This window comes from Panthera pardus, unplaced genomic scaffold (genome assembly GCF_024362965.1).
Source record: "Panthera pardus isolate Hobbes unplaced genomic scaffold, ASM2436296v1 HiC_scaffold_1, whole genome shotgun sequence".
Classification (NCBI taxonomy): domain Eukaryota; kingdom Metazoa; phylum Chordata; class Mammalia; order Carnivora; family Felidae; genus Panthera; species Panthera pardus.
The window spans coordinates 4,583,891-4,606,259 of NW_026526654.1; the positions used below are offsets into that span (position 1 = coordinate 4,583,891).

General features: G+C 36.5%; 2 protein-coding genes across 2 annotated transcripts; one reads left to right on the forward strand and one right to left on the reverse strand.

The window, feature by feature from the left end:
* Positions 1-1,583: 1,583 nt before the first annotated feature.
* LOC128777090 (olfactory receptor 2L3) lies at positions 1,584-2,522 on the forward strand. Its single transcript, XM_053902883.1, has one exon. The coding sequence runs from the start codon at positions 1,584-1,586 to the stop codon at positions 2,520-2,522; it is 939 nt and encodes a 312-aa protein (XP_053758858.1).
* An 18,463-nt stretch (positions 2,523-20,985) lies between these two features.
* LOC128777247 (olfactory receptor 2L3-like) lies at positions 20,986-21,924 on the reverse strand. The gene has a single exon (XM_053903419.1). It carries the CDS (start codon positions 21,922-21,924, stop codon positions 20,986-20,988), a length of 939 nt encoding a protein of 312 aa, XP_053759394.1.
* Positions 21,925-22,369: the final 445 nt, after the last annotated feature.

Sequence of the window (22,369 nt, forward strand, 5' to 3'; positions counted from 1 at the left end):
ATATGTTAAACCATGCATATGGCTTCCTTTGATTGGTTTATTTTACTTAGTATAGTATCTGGATTCTTCATTTATCTTGTAGCATATAACAGAATTTTCTTCCTTTTAAAAAGCGAATGATTATATATATATATATATATATATATATGCATTAAATATTCACATTATGCTATTATATAATATATTATGCTATTATATAATATATAATTATTATATAATCATGTATACTATATAATGTAATATTATATAATAAATGATATATTATAATTATATTATAACAATATATATTATATAATTGGTATTATATATAATATATAATATATAATATATTAGCATATATATAATATTTATAGCATATATAATGGCATAATATATAATATGATATATGTTATATGTTATATATTATATATATGATGCTATTATATAATACTATATATAATATGCATATATATTATACATATATATACATACACACACACACACATATATATACACACACACACACATGCTGTATTTTGTTTCTTCATTTTTTGTCTGTCAGTGGGCACTTTTGTTGCTTACACTTTGTAGTTATTGTGAATAAAGCTGCTATAAACATGGGTGTACAAATATCTATTCTAGACTCTGATTGCATTTCTCTTGGACATGTACTCAGAAGTGGTATTGTTCTATCATATGGTAATTCTATTAAAATTGATAATAAGGGCTACTGCTTATATTGTCTATGAACTACTGCTCTGGATTTGTGATGGATACTACATGAGTCGGCTCTTAACTATACCATATTCTGGAATATGATTGATAATAATTATGATACTCTATGATAAAATATATAAGAAATGTCTATAAACCTATGGTTATTGGGAAACTCTAGCAGATTTATGGAACCTGCCATGACTATGGTGTATAGATATTAAGTTGAAGAGTCGACTCCAACCGTATCATTCAGAAGGAAGAAGAGAAGATTTTGTATCATTGGTACTTGACATCAAGTATTCATTCACAATTTCAGAACATGTGAACCAAATAGTGTTACCTGACTTCAAGGATGTTTTATTTGATATTACTATGCAAAGATGACTCAAGAAATAAATATTATTCCTCAACATAAGCTGATAGGCTGCTGCAGTTTTAGAAGTAAGTCTTAGATATAAAAGAAAAATGATCCTTTATGGGTCGCAAACATTATTCTTAAAATAACTGTACAATGTATGCATTTATGTTGATTTTATGTGCATGCATTTTGAATAAGCATATGATTTTGGCAATACTTGTGTATGTTTACGTAAGCTAAATGTATGTATCCTGATAAATTCTTAGTGAATATATGTTTTTTTTAGTGACATTAAAGATTTCTTAGAAAAGATTTAGGCTACTAATGCTTGCATCTTCAAATTTTAATCTCTAGGTCAAAAAATAATTTGTTGTGTTTTTTGTTTTTTTTTTTACAAAATAGAAACATTCAGTTATTTACTTAAGCACTGTAAGATTTTAGATACTACACAACTAAAAAAAAAAAAGCTTCATATTCTGTGATTGACTGACTTTTCTATCTGCCTTCAGGAAAATTGCATCAATGCCCCATGGAAAATTATACTCAAACATCAACTGATTTCATTTTATTGGGGTTGTTTCCACCATCAAGAATAGGCCTGCTCCTTTTTATTCTCATTGTCCTCATTTTTCTAATGGCTCTGTTTGGCAACCTGTCCATGATTCTACTCATCTTCCTAGACAACCGTCTACACACACCCATGTATTTCTTACTTAGTCAGCTCTCCCTCATTGACCTAAATTACATCTCCACTATTGTTCCCAAGATGGCTTTCAATTTTGTGTTTGGAAACAAGTCTATCTCCTTCATTGGGTGTGGTTTTCAAAGCTTCTTCTTCTTGACTTTAGGAGGGGCAGAAGCATTGCTCTTGACATCTATGGCTTATGATCGTTATGTGGCTATTTGCTTTCCTCTTCACTATCCCACTCGTATGAGCAAAAAAGTGTGTGTGTTGATGATAACAGGATCTTGGATAATGGGCTCAATCAATTCCTGTGCCCACACTGTATATGCCCTCCATATCCCTTATTGTCGATCCAGGTCCATCAACCATTTCTTCTGTGATGTCCCAGCCATGTTGACTCTGGCTTGCATGGACACTTGGGTCTATGAGTACACAGTGTTTGTGAGTACCACCCTCTTTCTTGTGTTTCCTTTCATTGGCATTGCATGTTCCTATGGCCGAGTTCTCCTTGCCATCTGCCGCATGCACTCAACAGAAGGGAGGAAGAGGGCCTATTCGACCTGCAGCACACACCTCACAGTGGTAACTTTATACTATGTACCTTTTGCTTACACTTACCTACGCCCAAGATCGCTGAGATCTCCAGCAGAGGACAAGGTTCTGGCTGTCTTCTACACCATTCTGACCCCAATGCTCAACCCTATCATTTACAGCCTGCGAAACAAGGAGGTGATGGGAGCCCTGAGAAGAATGATTCAGAGAATCTGCTTTTTGAAAATGTAGACAAAGCTTTTTGCATATGTACCCAAGACTTGGGTATAAGTCCCTTCATCAGTGTACAGTAATTGTAAAATATTATTTTATTCTTGGATCACAAGGACTAGAATCACAAGAAAGTCACCTCATGTCTGGACAAAATTGTCTCTCAAACATATATGTAATTTTAAGCCTTCTCTTTTTTATCTTTATGATGCTTTTTCTCATGACTTTCAAATGCACTCATTTTTTGCTAATAGGTTCCCAATGAAAATGGTTCTTTTTCATGTGGAAATGAACATGGAAACTGTTTAACTGAAGCTGTCATTCAGCATAACAGTTCTACTATTTTACATTTATTTTCCAAAATACATAAAGAGAAAAATAAATGTTTCTTGAATGTCTAGATCTAAATAATGTCAGAAACCGTCTTGTTCTTCCCATTGTAGACTCAATGACTTATCTATGTATGTTACCTTTTTTTTTTTCCACTATATGCTAACTTGGCTTTAGAAAGATGTAGGTGAGACTTCATCAGGGATTCAAAAGTCCTAGACCATCCTGAATAAACTATAACAAGTTTATGCTTCTTTTATGGAAGTGAATCCTAGGAAAATGATTTCATCTCAGGTATCCCTCAAAATCAAGTATTAAGACTTGGATGTGCCATAAGAGATGAAGAAACTTTGAGGTTAGTTATAATCTGAGTGGATCAAAAGTTGAGTGTAGCTATTAGGAATTAGGGGGTTCAAGGACATTCCCATTACCACCCCCGACACTTATCACATACTCAGTAGTCACTGCTATCCTTGTATTCGCTCATGCCTCTCATAGGTTATTTTATTTCCCATTCGCTACATTTCAAAGTTTTACCGGAATAAGTTGGGGGAATATCAACTTCCATACGCCAATTCTAGTCATTGATAAATCACTTTTCTAAACACGTCCCGCTATTAATCTAATAAAAACTCTCAGCTCAAGTGAACTTCCTGTTCAGGTAGATTGCTAACACTTCTCATCATTGGTAAGTGAAGAAATGCTCTTTATTTTCTCAGGTTTGGTAGAGAGGAGGTAGGTCATACCCTGCATAATTTATGGGGCACAGCACAAAATGAAAGCATGAGGCCTCTTTTTCAAAAGCAGAAAGGGTGCCATCTTCTGTGCTAAAATATGAAGACTTTTTTCTTCAAAATTAATTTCTTATCTATTAAATGCAATACAAATGACAAACAGTATTTTGTGCCATAATTTTAAATATAATAAATAGTAATACATTGTTTTGTGATGTCATCATTGGTAACATTTTTTGCCTCATTTTTCTCCAAATTAATTTCATCAAAATTTATGCTTTTAGGAACTTCATTTTTCTATCCATACAGTTAAATGTGCTGTTGTTAGTCACTGGTGGAAAATTCAAGGCGGCAACTAATTTTTGACAATTTTTAATTTGAGAAGAGTCATTATGAGTATGCTTTGGAGGTGTTTGGAGTATTTATAAGTGGTCACAGCAGTGGGGTATGTGCTTGCACAGGAGCATATATTCCCAAGGGGAATAATCTGATACATTATATCCAAATGCAAATTTTAGTACATGTAGAGTTGATGTTTCTTCAGGAAAATTTTTTTCTAATCAAGTTCTCTAATAAATCAATTTCAATCCATCAATTGATATGTAAATCTGAATTTGCTTTTAAATATATATTTAATAACTGTCACTTTAATGAAACTTTCAAATTTCTGGTAATTTGCGGACTTTGTAAAAGATAGTGGAAGTCACTTCATGCTTCCAATATTCATTTATTCATTTTATTACTGTATCTCCAAATACAAGGTAAATTACTGTGATCTTTTTTCATGTTTCTGAAATTTTATATGAAATTTTATTATTTCTATCAGTAATATTTCACATTAAATTTTAAATATTTTTAACATTGTTAAATTGCATTTCTGTTTCTGAACTTCTGGAAATTTTCTTTGCAATATTGCAGAAGTTTCTAAAACTATAAGTTTTGGATTATTTTATTAATTCTCGTAACTTCCCAATATGCTTTATTGCAATGGCAATGTGTGTACTTTTATTTGTGGTATTTCACTGACAAAGATTACTACTACTAGTTAAGCTCCATTATCACTTCCTGTCCAGACACTCAGGCAAGATAGTAATTTTATCAATGACACAGAATGGGCTTTGAGGTGGAAGTGAAAGTCATCCCCTGCCCCCAGTGTGAGTCACTGCTATTGCCAGGCAGAGCTCCTTCTGTCTCCTGGCAGTGGACTCTTCCACCTCTGTGCTGCCTCTGCAGCTGCTGCTGTCATCACCGTCACCAGTCTCGTCCCAGTCCCAGAAGAGATACTCCCTTGGGTTTCTATGTGCCCTGGAAATGGATATACGTGTGTTCACATGAGGAGGCCAGGCATATTGCTCTGGGTGCATGCTGCTGAGCCCACCTGTGCAGGTACTACTGCTGTGTCAAATTCACAAGCCAACGCTGCCGCCCAGCATCGTTCCTCTGCTCACGTGTACACCCAGATATGAAACTATGACGTTTTCAAGATGGCAGATATAGACCATTAAGCCAAGCAATAGCCCTTGGGAATATATGCTCCTGTGCAAGTGCACAGAACACATACTCATGAGGCCAGCCTGGAGAAAAGTAGAACAGTGAGTAGAAAGAGAATCTTATGCAAACCAGGAAAATGATGGGAATGCCTTCAGTTTTTCCCAGTGGTTATCACTGGAAATAATTTGAGGGAATGTGGAGTTGAACAGGGATGCCTAATATAAACTCCTTAACTATTTCAGGCAGTGAATTATGGAGGAAATCAGGACACCTTGATCTGTTGTTGGTCCTGATATCATGGCCTAACAAAATTTACACCATGTCTCTGGACTTAGATTTCTGAAAAGCAAATGAAGGCATGGTTGTTTTTACTATCAGTAAATGCTGTGTAAGTGGCAGAATAATTATTCTACATTTTTAGATCCTTGACTGAGACACCTCCTTCAACAACAACAACAACAACAAGAGATTAACAGGTAAAACCAAAGTTTAATACACATTGTACGTTGTGTGTATGGAGAGATCCAGAAGAAAATGAGTAACTGCCTGAAATTGACTAAGCCATTATTTTAAAAACCTTTCTCAGATAAAGGCAAAAGATGTGGGGGGGTTGGGAAGGCCAGTTATGGTAGGTTACCAGAAAAGGGAGGGTAAGCAACAGTATGGTTGTTGTGCAAATTTAAGTCACTGGCTTCTCCACTGAGAAGAGTTTCTAGAGATTTGTCCATCCTTCACTTCCTAGTACAGAGAGGAAGACAATCGTACAAATGAAAATGCCCCTTAAAAACATATATGTGTCTTACAAAAGGGTAACTCTAGTGTTCAGTTTTTTCCCTTGTCCCCTGTTTCTTACACTAATAAGTCTAAAATCATCTGAAATAGACTCTAAGTCTAAAGGTCTCTTTTGGCCAGCAAAAGAGCAGATGCAGGATTAAAGCAAGAGATGGCTGATGTCCGGGAAAAGACAAGAGCCCCGAATAAGGATTCTTGCCCCACATTATTCAGATTAGAAGGCTCACAAACATGATGGACATGCACAAAGAGACAAACAAACTGGGAACATTAACGTGGAGACTTGAGGGAAGAAGGGGGTTTTGAAGACATATAGTGTTTGGGGTTCATGTCAATACAAAACAAAATCCTGACGCCAGGCAGATGGGTAGATGGTTGTTAACAGCAGACAGGAGGCGCCCTGTCTGTTCTCTTTATCAGCCTAGGGGATGAGACAGATAGGGGGAATAACCTCTGGGATAACAAGGCACCTCTTCTTTTGTTAACCATCTCAGCTCTGGGCTGCTTTGCCTGCAGTGCAGTGGTCCATAGTCCAATTCACCAGTTTACCTAACCTGGCCCTACTCTCCTGTGAAAGCAGCTTTTCTGCTATAGTACTAAGTTGAGGGTGGTTCTACCCTGAACATCTAATCTTGTTTATTTCATATAGCTATGTATTGGGCACCTTTGTGCCTTTTCTATTTCAGGTCTTTGCCTCTCCCTCTCTATATTGGGGGCTCTGCACCCCCTCTGTATTTTGGGGTGTCTTTGTACCTCTCTATTCCTGACACCTTTGTGCATCCCTATTCTTGGGGTTTCTTTTACCCCCTTATTTTTGGAGTGCCAGTCTGGTTTACCCAAATTCAGGTGTGAGCATCTTATGACTTTGTATTTCTGTATGTCTTGGTAACACATTGGTGCAAACCCAGGAGATTCCTAAGCTTATCCTCCAGTTCCCTCTTTTTGTTTTCCTTGGTTCTTTTAGCTTCATGTTTGAGGACAGTCATGTGGAGCTCCTGGTCCTTCTTTTGTTTTCAGGTGACTTAAGAGTGATTCTGCAAAGACATAAAAGTAGACACAGTAGAAGGATTCTGCTCCCCAGAGTCTTCCAGAATTTGAGATGGGTGTCAGCCATGAAGGAGAAAGGATTTAGGTAGTGCCACATTTCCCAGGAGTCAGCCCATTCATTCTTAAGCTGATCCTCTGTATATTGTAGCTGTTGGCACAAAGTCATAAATAAATCTTCTATATTGTCAGAGAGGTGGGAAGAAAAGATACTGTGAAGGTGTGTCTGGACAGTATCCCAAGACTGGGAGTGATTATGAGGAATGCCAGCCATGCAGATATGCTGGTAGTTAGGGTCACAGTGCAGTTTAGAGTGGAGGAACAAAGACTCCTGTTTCTTTCCAATAAATTTTGCTGCAACCTCAAGAGCTTTGATAGGGGCCAAAAAATGTGTTTATTAATGGCAGTCTGGCTTACAAATTTTTTGGTGGTGTTGACCATAAATTTATTAAGGACTGGGCTGTCTGGATAGTATGTTGCAGGCTATTTCCAGCTACAGTGGCAGAGGCAATAACACCTACTGCTATGAGGATGCCCATGATCAACAGGCCAACAAATTTCTTTTGCCTTGCAGCAGAGTGCCAGCGTTGAACAAGTTGGAAAGCATGCCAATCCTGATGGATGCATATAGTGCTCAGAACTATTAACAGGAACCCAGGTTGAGATGTGCTAAGCACTAATAAGGAGGAGATGTTTAATTGGGTGATGTTATCATTACTTATGCAGGACATAAACCAGCCCTGAGAGGTTGAGATACTATAATTAGTTCCTGGTTGTCAGATCTGTAAGGTAGAGGTAGCAAAGAGAACATAGGGAAAATGGATGCAAATAGTGGTCCACATAAATTGTCTATTGTGCAGGGAGGTCCAAGTTAGGTTTATATGTTATTTTACATTAATTTCACCGTGGCTAATAATATGAGTGAAGACAGGAAGACTAGATTCCAAAGATTATCAAGGTAAGGTCCTTTTAATTTTCCTTTATGTGCAGAAATCATAGGGCCAGGCAAGCCTCTGTTTTTCCAAAAAATATCCTCCCCACTAGGCTGGCCAAAGGATATGGTCTTATTAGAATATTTTGTTTCAAAATGTCTTCTAGAACCCCTGTCAGTAATAGCCCAATTACTCCAGTGAAGATTATGCTCAGTTTCTTCATTACAGGTTGTCCAGGGGATAATATTTCAGGGGTGGTCTGAATATTTGAGTCTAGAGCAGGCTATAACATTAGGAGAATTAGATATGTTTGTTTTTTGAGGTATATCAATGCTTGTGGCTGTGAAAAAGGTAAGATTGTCTGGCTTTGTAGAGGTTTTGGGCTGTGCATGTAAAAGCCAGTTGATTTTTAGTTTAAGACGAGCAGATACGTTTTTGAGTTTAGTAACACAGATAGGAGGTGCTGAAGTAAGCCACCATTGAGGTCTTGGCATAGAAAGCCTATGCTCTTGTTCAGTTTGGAATGACAGGTTAAGAGCGGCTCCTTCCATGAACTCAGTGTCATTATTGCTAATAGGAATATCTCAGTCCAGGAGTGTTAGGCTGTCAAATATGGGTGGGTTAAGAAGATGAACCCAATATAAATATTGAGCTTGGCCTGGACAGATGAGGGCAAGCGTATAATCAGGCCTACACATATTGAATGTTTGTTAATGACAGAAATCATGGCCAATAGATGTGAATTAGGCTTACCTGTATCGAATTTCTATCAATGATGGAGATCATGACCATCAGGTGTGAGTCCGGGGTATATGCAATACCATTGTGCTGTAAGAGGGTGCCAGCCTGGTTAGACAGGTGTTTAAGGCTTTCCCATGTTATATCAGGGGCAAGAACTTGCCTTTGTAGAGTGGCTTCAGGATCGGGAGTCCATGAAGAGGTTTCTTCCACCTTGAAGAAAGGGGCCAGTACCCACTCACTCAAAGAGTCATTATCTGGAAGTCTTGGTTTACTGGAAGATATTCTTGGGGTCTCCATGATGTCGTTGTAAGGCTTTACCAAAAGTGACAGAACCCACAAAAGTCCAGAATCTGAAAGAACACAAGCATATCCTTGACCCTAGGTGAGAAGTTTAGTGGGCCCCGTCCTGTGGGTCCCCCTTCAGGGGTTTCACATAGCACCATAGGGTGAGAGGGTTTATCTTATTTTGAAGAATGTCACTCAGCTGCAGTTAGTCCTTGAGTGTTGAGATTTAAAAAGTTAAGAGTTATCTTAGCAAGATCAAGAAGGAGCTGAGGTTGTAATGAATACAGCCAGGGGTATCTCCCCCTTTTTGCTTTTTAACATGTTTTTGAGCATATCATGTTCTCATTTTACAATTGTTTGGCCTTGTGGATTATAAGGAATGGGTAATTCCACCAAGGCTTAAGCAAAACAGCTTAAAAGGGCATGTTGTACTGTTGTTTTACCCTTTTTGTTAAAATTATATTTATTTATTTACTTATTTATTCATTACCATTAACAAAAGTGTATATTCTGTGGTTGTTGCAGGATGGACTAATTTTATTTTTGCCCAGCAGTAACTTACATAGTGATCATTGGCCATTGAGGAAGGGGTCTAAAGGGACAAAGTCAATGTCTATTCCCCTGTCTTTTTCAGTAATGTCCACATAAATATGTTTTAGCCATGTGGACATCCATTTGAGGCATACAATGGGCTAAGTAGAGTAAAATGGCTCCCATGTATCTTAGTAAAAGCCCTTTATACATTATCCATCCCTCATATGGCATAGGCTTTCATTCCTCTGTTAAACAGGAACAACACAAATGTGAAGGATTTGGAGGCTGGCATGAAGAGTATTGCCATCATTTTCCCAGCCTTTGGATGAAATGAGGAAGAATTGTAATCTTAACCCTGTGTACTTTTAAAATTCATTTATTTTAACCTTAGTCCGTTTTGACCACACATAGAATTCCTTTTTAAAGATTTTCCTTCATGAAACTTCTACAACTTTTCTTTGAATTTTGATTTTGTCCCAAGCCATTTCTCTCCAAATAACCAGTATCATTTAGGACAAAATTACTTTCTTTTACTTTCAACAAAAATATATCTCCATGCCTTTCTTTCATATCTCCTACTTTCCTACATACAGAGTTGCTTTTGTTATTTTTATCACTTTCAATTACATTTAACCAATTGTGAATTATCTGTTACATCAGAAAAATGTTTAGGTGGTAAACTTATGACTCCATTAAGCATAAAGCATGGAATTAAATCTTGTTAGTTTTTGTTGCCATAAGAAGTTAGAAGCATAAGCCTATGTATAATAAGCAATGTTTTAGCATTCCATTTAATTTGGAAGAGGTCTAAATGTCTGAAGAACTTAATTCAATTTATCATTTAAGCAAAAAGTTAAAGTTTTAGGTTATCAGAGAGGCTGAAAGCTATCTTAACAATTACCCATGAAAACTATGAGGCAAACAAAGTTAACCACTACTTTAAAGCATCCTTTTGTTAACAGATTGGAACAGAGATAGCATGAGATTATCTGGCCTTTAATAAACCTGAGTAGAATAAAGTTTTATATTTAATGCTGATAACTTTAAAGACAGATCCAACAACCAAATTAGTTTAAACACCGAATATGTTTCATTTACCATTTAAATCCTGGGAAATTTGTTAAAACCTTAGGAAGTTATTATAAAGCACATCCTAAATAGGAATACAGATCATCACAAATCTAAAAACTTTATTTATTCAACCAAGGCGGCAATGAAAGACCCTAAAGGCAAATGTATAACATTATATAGTTGTTAGAGATATCTCCAAATTTTTTTTGAATTTTGAATTTTGAATTTTTTTGAATTTAAGACATCCCTTAAATATTTTAGGAAAGGACTACACTGTGTTCTCCTCATGACCCTGGTGGCAGCCAAACTTCAGAGACGAGAAACATGTGCTTATATTTCACAGCTAAAGGAAGCTTTACTTGGTGTCTGTGCCTGTGCAAACACTGGAAACATACAAATCAAATTGGCAAGTCAGAGAAGTTGCTGACATCAGTGTAAAGGACTTCCTCCCAAGATGCCAGATCAAGGCTTCACATTTTAACTAAACATGAAACCCTTCCTTCTCCTCCTTCTTCCTCTTATCCCATTTATTCAGGCATTGGCTTGGACAGATAATGCTGACATCAATATCTCTCAGGCCATTCTATAAGATACCCTTTAGACTGCTGCATTGTCATCAAAAATTCTGATCTGTTCATGATAATAGAGACACTTTGGTCCACTTTCCTGTCTTGGGTTAACAACTTCAAACTCAACCCCATGGAATCTTGTATCCAATCTTTGATAAAGACAGAAATTCAGGGAAAGTATAACCAGAATAAAGCTACCTTTGTGCTCTACAGACCCTTACATTGTACTGGCCCCTATGGCTGTCACTTTTCCAGTCTTGAGCCACAGATTCAAATGGGACTTGCCAGAACACATTCTTGATTCAAAACTAGCTTTGTTTGGTAGACCATTGTTCCTCTAGCTAAGAATAAATGTAAACGTGGCTGTGATGGGTCAGCCACCTTCCTTAACTCTTGAATATATCACAGAATCTGCTGCTGATACAATAGCTGTCAGATAACCATCCTTACATTTTCTGTCCAAAGTTGTTATTTTGATGGTGGGGAAGGGAGAGAGCAGGAGAGGGGCATATGGAGAGCTAGAGAGAGAATGTTACACAAGGCTCCACACCCAGCATAGAGCCCAACACAGGGCTGGATCTCATGCCCTTCAGATCATGACCTGAGCCAGAATCAAGAGTCAGATTCAGTTGTTCTTGATAAAGTAGTTCTGATTATCTTCTGGAAGAGCAGAGAGGTGTCTGTGCTGTGGCAAACACCTCCTGGTGCACCTGAATTAACACTTCTGGGAATGCTGACCTTCAGTTACATAAGATTATGAGCAAAATACTTGGTTTAAAATGGCAATCCTTCAGAGGGCACCTTCTATGACTTACTGGATTTTGATTGATTTTGGTCTTGGAAACCATGGGTCTGAAGTGCACTTCTAAACACTGGGAATTATCCTGCTTATAATAATGATAGCATTATCTTTGGTATGCTGCATTATCTCAAAAGATGTATTTATTTTTTAATTAATGTTTATTTATTTTTTTAGAGAGAGACACAGAGTGTGAGTGGGGGAAGGACAGAGAGGGAGGGAGACACAGAATCTGAAGCAGGCTCCAGGCTCCAAGCTGTCAGCACAGAGCCTGATTCAAACTCAGAAAACATGAGATCGTGACCTGAGCTGAAGTCAGACGCTTAACCAAGTGAACTACCCAGGCGCCCCTATCTCAAAAGATTTATTATATTAAAAAAATAATCTTTATTTATTTTTTAGAGAGAGAGAGAGAAAGTGTGGGGGGGGGGGCAGAGAAAGAGAGAGACACAGAATCTGAAGCAGGCTTCAGGCTCTGAGCTGTCAGCACAGAGGCTGACATGGGGCTCGAACTCACGAACTATGAGATCATGTTCACCCCACCCAGGTGCCCCTATTTCAAAAGATTTAAATGCATGTACACAGCTGTTAACTACAGTGCAAATGATCTCTGTAAGACTCTAATGTAAGAAAAGGTAGAAAGAGAATGAATGACTCAAATGATATGAACCTGAGGCTCTGACCTGTGAATATCACAGAGATTCATCAAAAAATATCATCTGTGAATACTGCACAAAGGACTTTGGAGAACTTTGGAGCAGTAGCTAGGATTGGCACTCCATTGTTGATCATATCTTCAGTTAAGCTGAAAGTGTGATCAAAAGGGGGGAATTATTTAAAAACAGACAATAGGGACCAAATGGAGTCACTTGTGTTAATCCCCATGTCACCAAACCAAGACTTAATGCCTAATTTAATTGTAGCTTCAACCTCTCCCAGGAATACAATCTTAATCCAGACAATCTGGAATTTCCTGGTTGTCAATATTGAAGTTACCTTCAGGATGATGAGGTAATGAGCTCTTTCCTTGTTTCTGCCTCCTTCTGCATAATATCCCTCCCATTTTTCACAGCCTTTTGGTACTGCTTTACATTTTCTAGATGGGATGCTGCCCATTTCATTCATGAATGATTAAATAAACCCAATGTGATTATTGAATTCTTCTGTGTAACACGGACAATTTGACATTTGAACCTTAACCAGAATCCTTTAGTCTCATCTAAATAAAGCCAAATAATCACGATTTTTTTTTCAATTTTTGTCTCCTAAATATTTATGTAACTTTTTTTTTTCCTCCTCAACCCCTGCAGTCACTGTCTTAACTGTTCATGGAATTTTCTAGATAAGTCTAAAGAGGTATTTGGATTCTGAGTCTATTGACTAGGGTTCTACATAAAACAAAAACAGACAAAACAAAATAAAACAAAAACAGAAAAAAAAGAATCTCCATTGAAACTAAGAAATAAGTATATTGAAAAAAATCAATGGCCATCAAAATCTTCAGAAACACAGAGGATTCAGGTCTGGTGTACATACATCATGAACAATACCTGCTATGTGCCTCAGAATTATTTATGTGATGACACCCCCACTTCAAAGGGTATATAAAAGTTGTTATCTCCCAAACTAAGACTATTGGATCAAGTGACCTCAAACCCATGTGCATGGCTGTGAGGAAGTATCAAAAGGAGACAGTTTTGAGAACTAAGTCTAGGAAGAAAGTGGGAATGTGGCTTATGACCCAGAACTGTCCTGAGTTTAATCCATTAGAAGACATGTGAATGTAATACAAAGTAACCCACTATCCTGTATACAAGGCTTGTGATGGCAAAGCAACGTGCTCTTTAAGAATTAAGGTTACATACACTGCTGAGAGCCAATGAGGCAGAGACCCCAATGCCTAGTTTAGATGGGTCAGGGATAGGAAGAGAGAAGGAGAAATCTCCCCAAGGATACAATCAAAGACCATGGAAAATACTGGATCAAGAGATTTGTCCCAAAGACCAGGATCCACAGCCAGAGCAAGAAAACACACCTGGACCTGAAGAAGACTGCAGAATACCAGAGATCATGTGCTTTTTATTAGGAGACAATGACTGGGTGTAACAAGGTGGTGTTTTTCTTGGTGAGTAGATGAACATAATTCTATGGGTAGGGAGAAATTTACATACAGATAATTGATAGCCAGAATGACTCAATATCACATAATTTGGCAAGGGCCATTTTGCTTCACTAAAAAAATAAGAATCCTGTTTATAGAGTTTGCAATAATTATTGGAATGGAGGGGATTGGTCAAGGGGACCTCTTTCAAGCCTTGCTTCAAGCGTGGACATATAAACACTTCCTTTCTTCACCCCTGATTCCCAGAGCTACAGTGGGGAAAATCCAATTATTTGACCCAGATGAGAAAGTTTAAGCAAATATGACAGTGTTAAAATTTCACAGAAATTTTGTCTTTTCAACAAGTGGTTGCTGATTTATTTTCAATACACATTATGCATTTCACAATTTTCAATTTCCTGGTAAAGTTAGAAGTGCCATTTAAGAAGTTGCAAAGATATTTCCCTGGTGTTAAAACTTAACATGTAAAGATAATAACCAAATATCAGATGTTAAATACTGATTAATAGTCTTTCTTGAAAGAGAATGAATGCAGGAACCTGAAATTTATAGAAGAAATCATTAAGCTCTGGATATGAGGCAGTGTTTAATGTCACACAGAGGTAACTCTGTAAACTTAATTTAAAATGAATATAAAAATTAAACTTTGCTACCATTTTTAAAAATGTTTAATGTTTATTTATTTTTGAGACAGAGAGACAGAACACAAGGATGAGAGAGGCAGAGAGAGAGGGAGACATGGAATCTGAAGCAGTCTCCAGACTCTGAACTATCAGCACAGAGCCTGACATGGGTCTCAAACTCAAAACTGCAAGATCATGACCTGAGCTGAAGTTGGACATTTAATCAACTGAGCCACCCAGGTGCCCCTGTGCTACCAATTTTATACATATTTGGAGATTATGCTGTAGTTAAACTTCTTTTAACTTTTTAATTGCCACTCTTTATTTTGCCTAGAAAGTCTGACTTCCCAATGTATAGTTTTATCATAAAACTTTCAAAAGGTTGTATATATTATGTTACAGCAAAAGTGTTTACTTTTATATATTATTAAACTTAACTCTTGTCTGCCCCCTAATGAACTGTTGTATCAGAAATGCATTTGCACTATATTTTCAGAGGGACCATAGCTTTAATTGGCCACCTCTGAATGACTGAGTTTAAGTGTTTCTAGAAATATAGTTATACGTATATATGTAATTTATACATACCTGAACTCCAAGGTTTTAATATATATATATATATATATATATATATGAAAACAAATACTTATAAGCATAATGGAAAAAATTGGTGCAACCCCTTGCTTATATTATTCTTTTTATACATTCATTTTCTTTAATTCCTACATTCATTTTATTTTTTAAAAATAATGTACTTTAACAGACAAAACATGAGGGTTTAAAAACTCTAAACTTGCAAACATTTATGTTAGACTACTCCAGGGCATTTTGATATATATATATATATATAGAGAGAGAGAGAGAGAGAGAGAGAGAGATCAATATATTATAGAAATATATAGATATAGATATATAGATATAGATATATAGATATATAACAGAAAATATATTTTTTACATGCTTGGGACATGACTACATCTGTTTTATTGAGATGTTTTTTTCCCTATGTCTATGCTTTGATTTAGCAGTTGTGAGGTTCTAAATAATAAATGACAATAGTATAAGGTTAATCTTATAAAAACATATATAATTTAAACTAATTCTCACTATAACTTAACAAATTTCCCTTTACGTTTTTAAGTTCTCAGCTGGAAAACCCTGTAACAAAAAGAAGTGTGTATGTGGCTGCAGATTTGAAAGTGACTGAATGCAAATCACAAATACATTAAAAAGGTTGAGAATATAATAGAATGTAATAGTAAGTAAGTTACTTAAAACAGATTAAAAAGAAAAAAAAAAGACTAAAGACATATATGCAAGGCATATATCCAGGGAAAAATGAGTAACTCTCATATATGGGAAAATGACTGAACCACTGGACCCCAAGAATGAAGATTTTGCATGGCACTAGACTTTCAAAAAACGTAATTCCAGACTAAAAGTCAATTACATTGAGATATTGACATTAAAAGAGCAGAACCCAGAACTGATATGACCTTTGTTACTACCCTCCAAATTGGTGAGAAAGACAGAGAACTCAAAAAGGCTCACAGGCATCAGGCCTATGTTTCATGTTGTCCCCAAAGCTAGATGTTCTGAAGTCTCCTTCAAACCCACAGTGCTGACAAATCTGTTTAAAACAAAATACAACTGAGTAAATTTAAAAATCATGTTGATTTCTTCAATGATTCATAAACCCGGCAGCACCCCCGTCTAACAAATAGAAAGGAGGTGCAAAGCACTGTACAAAATGGGAGACTGTTAAAGACAGAAAGGGGCTTGGACAAGGAAAGACTATTACATTATCTTCCTTTGGTCGGCTAGTGGATCTCTCAAATTATCTCACAACTACTGGCCAAAAAATTCCACCTTGACCGGTTTAAGATAATATTCCTGGAAGAGGTTGAAACTACATTTAGGTTAGTTGGTTTGCTGATATGGGACTTAGTACAAGTGACTATTTTGGCCTAGTTTCTCTTTTTAGCAGTTCCCAAATTGTGTGAATCATACATCTTTGTATCCCCCACCATATAGTAAGTACTCACTAAATATTTGGTAATTAAAAAGCTATTTGGTTTAAATAGCACCTGTCTTTTGTTTCTTTTCCACCTCCAAATTTTGGACACATACAGTGTGTAGAAGAGTTAATAGGAGTTAAAATCTTATAGCAAGAAGGTAATTATCATTTATTTCCATATTATTACAAAACTGACCTTTACATTATTGTTAGAAAGATGTTCATCCCTGAAAAGAGGCAGTAAGAAATATTCATTTCTGTTTGCAAAAATCAAACTTTGTTAATTTAATATACAAGAAAACTTGCAATTCATACAGTGTGCATTACAAAATCATCCATTTGGATGTCATTTTCTTTAAAATGTGCATCTTCCAGTATGAGCTATGAAACAAATAATGAATAAGAAGCACTAGGTGATAGGTTAACAACTGAATGAAAACAGTAATGACTGAAAGGAGACATAATAAACTCAGAGTCAGGGACTACGTGGGGAGGAAACAGTTTGGGGAGGAAGCAATTTTACCCAAAAGTCATGATTGTCTGGCTTTTAAACTTATCTGGAGTAGATCCCCATAAACTATTGTAAAATGGCAGAAGATATGAATAATTTGTCTCCTTTCTTTTTTTCTTTCTTTCTTTCTTTCTTTCTTTCTTTCTTTCTTTCTTTCTTTCTTTCTTTCTTCATCTTCGTTCTTATAATAATTTGGCTCTTCCTAATGTTAAGATCTTGTGAGGACGGAATGACCAATAGGTACAGACACAATATTTGTGGGAGTTCCTTCACTATTTTTCTGAGCCAGAAGACTATTGGAATAAAGGATTTCTGAAGGTCATTTCTGATAGCCTGGAGTGCCCACTATTTGCTTATGATCTCTTGAACCTCACTCCCAGGGTTGATCCCCACTTCCAGGCATAAAAAGTAGAATTATTCTTGCATTTATAGGACTGTCTTTAAGAGTGACTTCAAATATGCCATTGAAGGGAGCAAAATTTACCTCCTTAAAACATACACACCTCTTTGGGATAAAGATTATTTTAGACTTGTAATTTGTAAGAAACAGTGAACATGGGAAAAACACTGAGCACCACAATTACTCTTTTGTAAGAGACATATATGTTTTTAAAGGGCATTTTCATTTGTAAGGTTGTCTTCCTCTCTGTATCAGTAAGCGAATGATGGACATATTTCTAGAAACTCTTCTCAGTGGAGAAGCCAGTGACTTAAATTTGCACAAAGAACATACCCTTGCTTAATCTCCTTTTTTTGGTAACCTCCCATAACTAGCCTCCCCAATCCCCCTTAATCTTTTGTCTTTATCTGAAGGTGGTTTTTATAGAAATGACTTGGGCAATTTCAGGGAGTTACTCATTTTTTTCCGGGTCTCTCCATACACAGGAGATATAATGTGTATTAAACTTTGGTTTTCTCTTGTTAATCTATTTTTTGTTGTTAAAGGAGATGTCTCAGCCAAAGAACTAGAAATGTAGAGTGATTATTGTGCCACCTACACAGCATTTTCTGATACTTTAAAGAACTGAGCTTCTGTCTTGCTATTCAGAAAACTAAGTCCTGAAGTGGTGTGGATTCCATCAGGCCATGGTATATCAGGGCCAACAACAGATCAGGGTGTCCTGATTTCCTCCATAATTCACCGCCTGAAATAGTTAAGGAGTTTATATTAGGCATCCCTGTTCAACTCCACATTCCCTCAAATTATTTCCAGTGATAACCACTGGGAAAAACTGAAGGCATTCCCATCATTTTCCTGGTTTGCATGATAAGATTCTCTTTCTACTCACTGTTCTACTTTTCTCCAGGCTGGCCTCATGAGTATGTGTTCTGTGCACTTGCACAGGAGCATATATTCCCAAGGGCTATTGCTTGGCTTAATGGTCTATATCTGCCATCTTGAAAACGTCATAGTTTTATATCTGGGTGTACACGTGAGCAGAGGAACGATGCTGGGCGGAAGCGTTGGCTTGTGAATTTGACACAGCAGCAGTACCTGCACAGGTGGGCTCAGCAGCATGCACCCAGAGCAATATGCCTGGCCTCCTCATGTGAACACACGTATATCCATTTCCAGGGCACATAGAAACCCAAGGGAGTATCTCTTCTGGGACTGGGACGAGACTGGTGACGGTGATGACAGCAGCAGCTGCAGAGGCAGCACAGAGGTGGAAGAGTCCACTGCCAGGAGACAGAAGGAGCTCTGCCTGGCAATAGCAGTGACTCACACTGGGGGCAGGGGATGACTTTCACTTCCACCTCAAAGCCCATCCTGTGTCATTGATAAAATTACTATCTTGCCTGAGTGTCTGGACAGGAAGTGATAATGGAGCTTAACTAGTAGTAGTAATCTTTGTCAGTGAAATACCACAAATAAAAGTACACACATTGCCATTGCAATAAAGCATATTGGGAAGTTACGAGAATTAATAAAATAATCCAAAACTTATAGTTTTAGAAACTTCTGCAATATTGCAAAGAAAATTTCCAGAAGTTCAGAAACAGAAATGCAATTTAACAATGTTAAAAATATTTAAAATTTAATGTGAAATATTACTGATAGAAATAATAAAATTTCATATAAAATTTCAGAAACATGAAAAAAGATCACAGTAATTTACCTTGTATTTGGAGATACAGTAATAAAATGAATAAATGAATATTGGAAGCATGAAGTGACTTCCACTATCTTTTACAAAGTCCACAAATTACCAGAAATTTGAAAGTTTCATTAAAGTGACAGTTATTAAATATATATTTAAAAGCAAATTCAGATTTACATATCAGTTGATGGATTGAAATTGATTTATTAGAGAACTTTATTAGAAAAAATTTTTCCTGAAGAAATATCAACTCTATGTGTACTAAAATTTGCATTTGGATATAATGTATCAGACGTTGGATCCACTGTTGTCACCACTTATAAATACTCCAAACACCTCCAATAACATACTCATAATGACTCTTCTCAAATTAAAAATTGTCAAAAATTAATTGCCGCCTTGAAATTTCCACCAGTGACTAACAGCACATTCAACTGTATGGATAGAAAAATGAAGTTCCTAAAAGCATAAATTTTGATGAAATTAATTTGGAGAAAAATGAGGCAAAAAATGTTACCAATGATGACATCACAAAACAATGTATTACTATTTATTATATTTAAAATTATGGCACAAAATACTGTTTGTCATTTGTATTGCATTTAATAGATAAGAAATTAATTTTGAAGAAAAAAGTCTTCATATTTTAGCACAGAAGATGGCACCCTTTCTGCTTTTGAAAAAGAGGCCTCATGCTTTCATTTTGTGCTGTGCCCCATAAATTATGCAGGGTATGACCTACCTCCTCTCTACCAAACCTGAGAAAATAAAGAGCATTTCTTCACTTACCAATGATGAGAAGTGTTAGCAATCTACTTGAACAGGAAGTTCACTTGAGCTGAGAGTTTTTATTAGATTAATAGCGGGACGTGTTTAGAAAAGTGATTTATCAATGACTAGAATTGGCGTATGGAAGTTGATATTCCCCCAACTTATTCCGGTAAAACTTTGAAATGTAGCGAATGGGAAATAAAATAACCTATGAGAGGCATGAGCGAATACAAGGATAGCAGTGACTACTGAGTATGTGATAAGTGTCGGGGGTGGTAATGGGAATGTCCTTGAACCCCCTAATTCCTAATAGCTACACTCAACTTTTGATCCACTCAGATTATAACTAACCTCAAAGTTTCTTCATCTCTTATGGTACATCCAAGTCTTAATACTTGATTTTGAGGGATACCTGAGATGAAATCATTTTCCTAGGATTCACTTCCATAAAAGAAGCATAAACTTGTTATAGTTTATTCAGGATGGTCTAGGACTTTAGAATCCCTGATGAAGTCTCACCTACATCTTTCTAAAGCCAAGTTAGCATATAGTGAAAAAAAAAAAAAGGTAACATACATAGATAAGTCATTGAGTCTACAATGGGAAGAACAAGACGGTTTCTGACATTATTTAGATCTAGACATTCAAGAAACATTTATTTTTCTCTTTATGTATTTTGGAAAATAAATGTAAAATAGTAGAACTGTTATGCTGAATGACAGCTTCAGTTAAACAGTTTCCATGTTCATTTCCACATGAAAAAGAACCATTTTCATTGGGAACCTATTAGCAAAAAATGAGTGCATTTGAAAGTCATGAGAAAAAGCATCATAAAGATAAAAAAGAGAAGGCTTAAAATTACATATATGTTTGAGAGACAATTTTGTCCAGACATGAGGTGACTTTCTTGTGATTCTAGTCCTTGTGATCCAAGAATAAAATAATATTTTACAATTACTGTACACTGATGAAGGGACTTATACCCAAGTCTTGGGTACATATGCAAAAAGCTTTGTCTACATTTTCAAAAAGCAGATTCTCTGAATCATTCTTCTCAGGGCTCCCATCACCTCCTTGTTTCGCAGGCTGTAAATGATAGGGTTGAGCATTGGGGTCAGAATGGTGTAGAAGACAGCCAGAACCTTGTCCTCTGCTGGAGATCTCAGCGATCTTGGGCGTAGGTAAGTGTAAGCAAAAGGTACATAGCATAAAGTTACCACTGTGAGGTGTGTGCTGCAGGTTGAATAGGCCCTCTTCCTCCCTTCTGTTGAGTGCATGCGGCAGATGGCAAGGAGAACTCGGCCATAGGAACATGCAATGCCAATGAAAGGAAACACAAGAAAGAGGGTGGTACTCACAAACACTGTGTACTCATAGACCCAAGTGTCCATGCAAGCCAGAGTCAACATGGCTGGGACATCACAGAAGAAATGGTTGATGGACCTGGATCGACAATAAGGGATATGGAGGGCATATACAGTGTGGGCACAGGAGTTGATTGAGCCCATTATCCAAGATCCTGTTATCATCAACACACACACTTTTTTGCTCATACGAATGGGATAGTGAAGAGGAAAGCAAATAGCCACATAACGATCATAAGCCATAGATGTCAAGAGCAATGCTTCTGCCCCTCCTAAAGTCAAGAAGAAGAAGCTTTGAAAACCACACCCAATGAAGGAGATAGACTTGTTTCCAAACACAAAATTGAAAGCCATCTTGGGAACAATAGTGGAGATGTAATTTAGGTCAATGAGGGAGAGCTGACTAAGTAAGAAATACATGGGTGTGTGTAGACGGTTGTCTAGGAAGATGAGTAGAATCATGGACAGGTTGCCAAACAGAGCCATTAGAAAAATGAGGACAATGAGAATAAAAAGGAGCAGGCCTATTCTTGATGGTGGAAACAACCCCAATAAAATGAAATCAGTTGATGTTTGAGTATAATTTTCCATGGGGCATTGATGCAATTTTCCTGAAGGCAGATAGAAAAGTCAGTCAATCACAGAATATGAAGCTTTTTTTTTTTTAGTTGTGTAGTATCTAAAATCTTACAGTGCTTAAGTAAATAACTGAATGTTTCTATTTTGTAAAAAAAAAAACAAAAAACACAACAAATTATTTTTTGACCTAGAGATTAAAATTTGAAGATGCAAGCATTAGTAGCCTAAATCTTTTCTAAGAAATCTTTAATGTCACTAAAAAAAACATATATTCACTAAGAATTTATCAGGATACATACATTTAGCTTACGTAAACATACACAAGTATTGCCAAAATCATATGCTTATTCAAAATGCATGCACATAAAATCAACATAAATGCATACATTGTACAGTTATTTTAAGAATAATGTTTGCGACCCATAAAGGATCATTTTTCTTTTATATCTAAGACTTA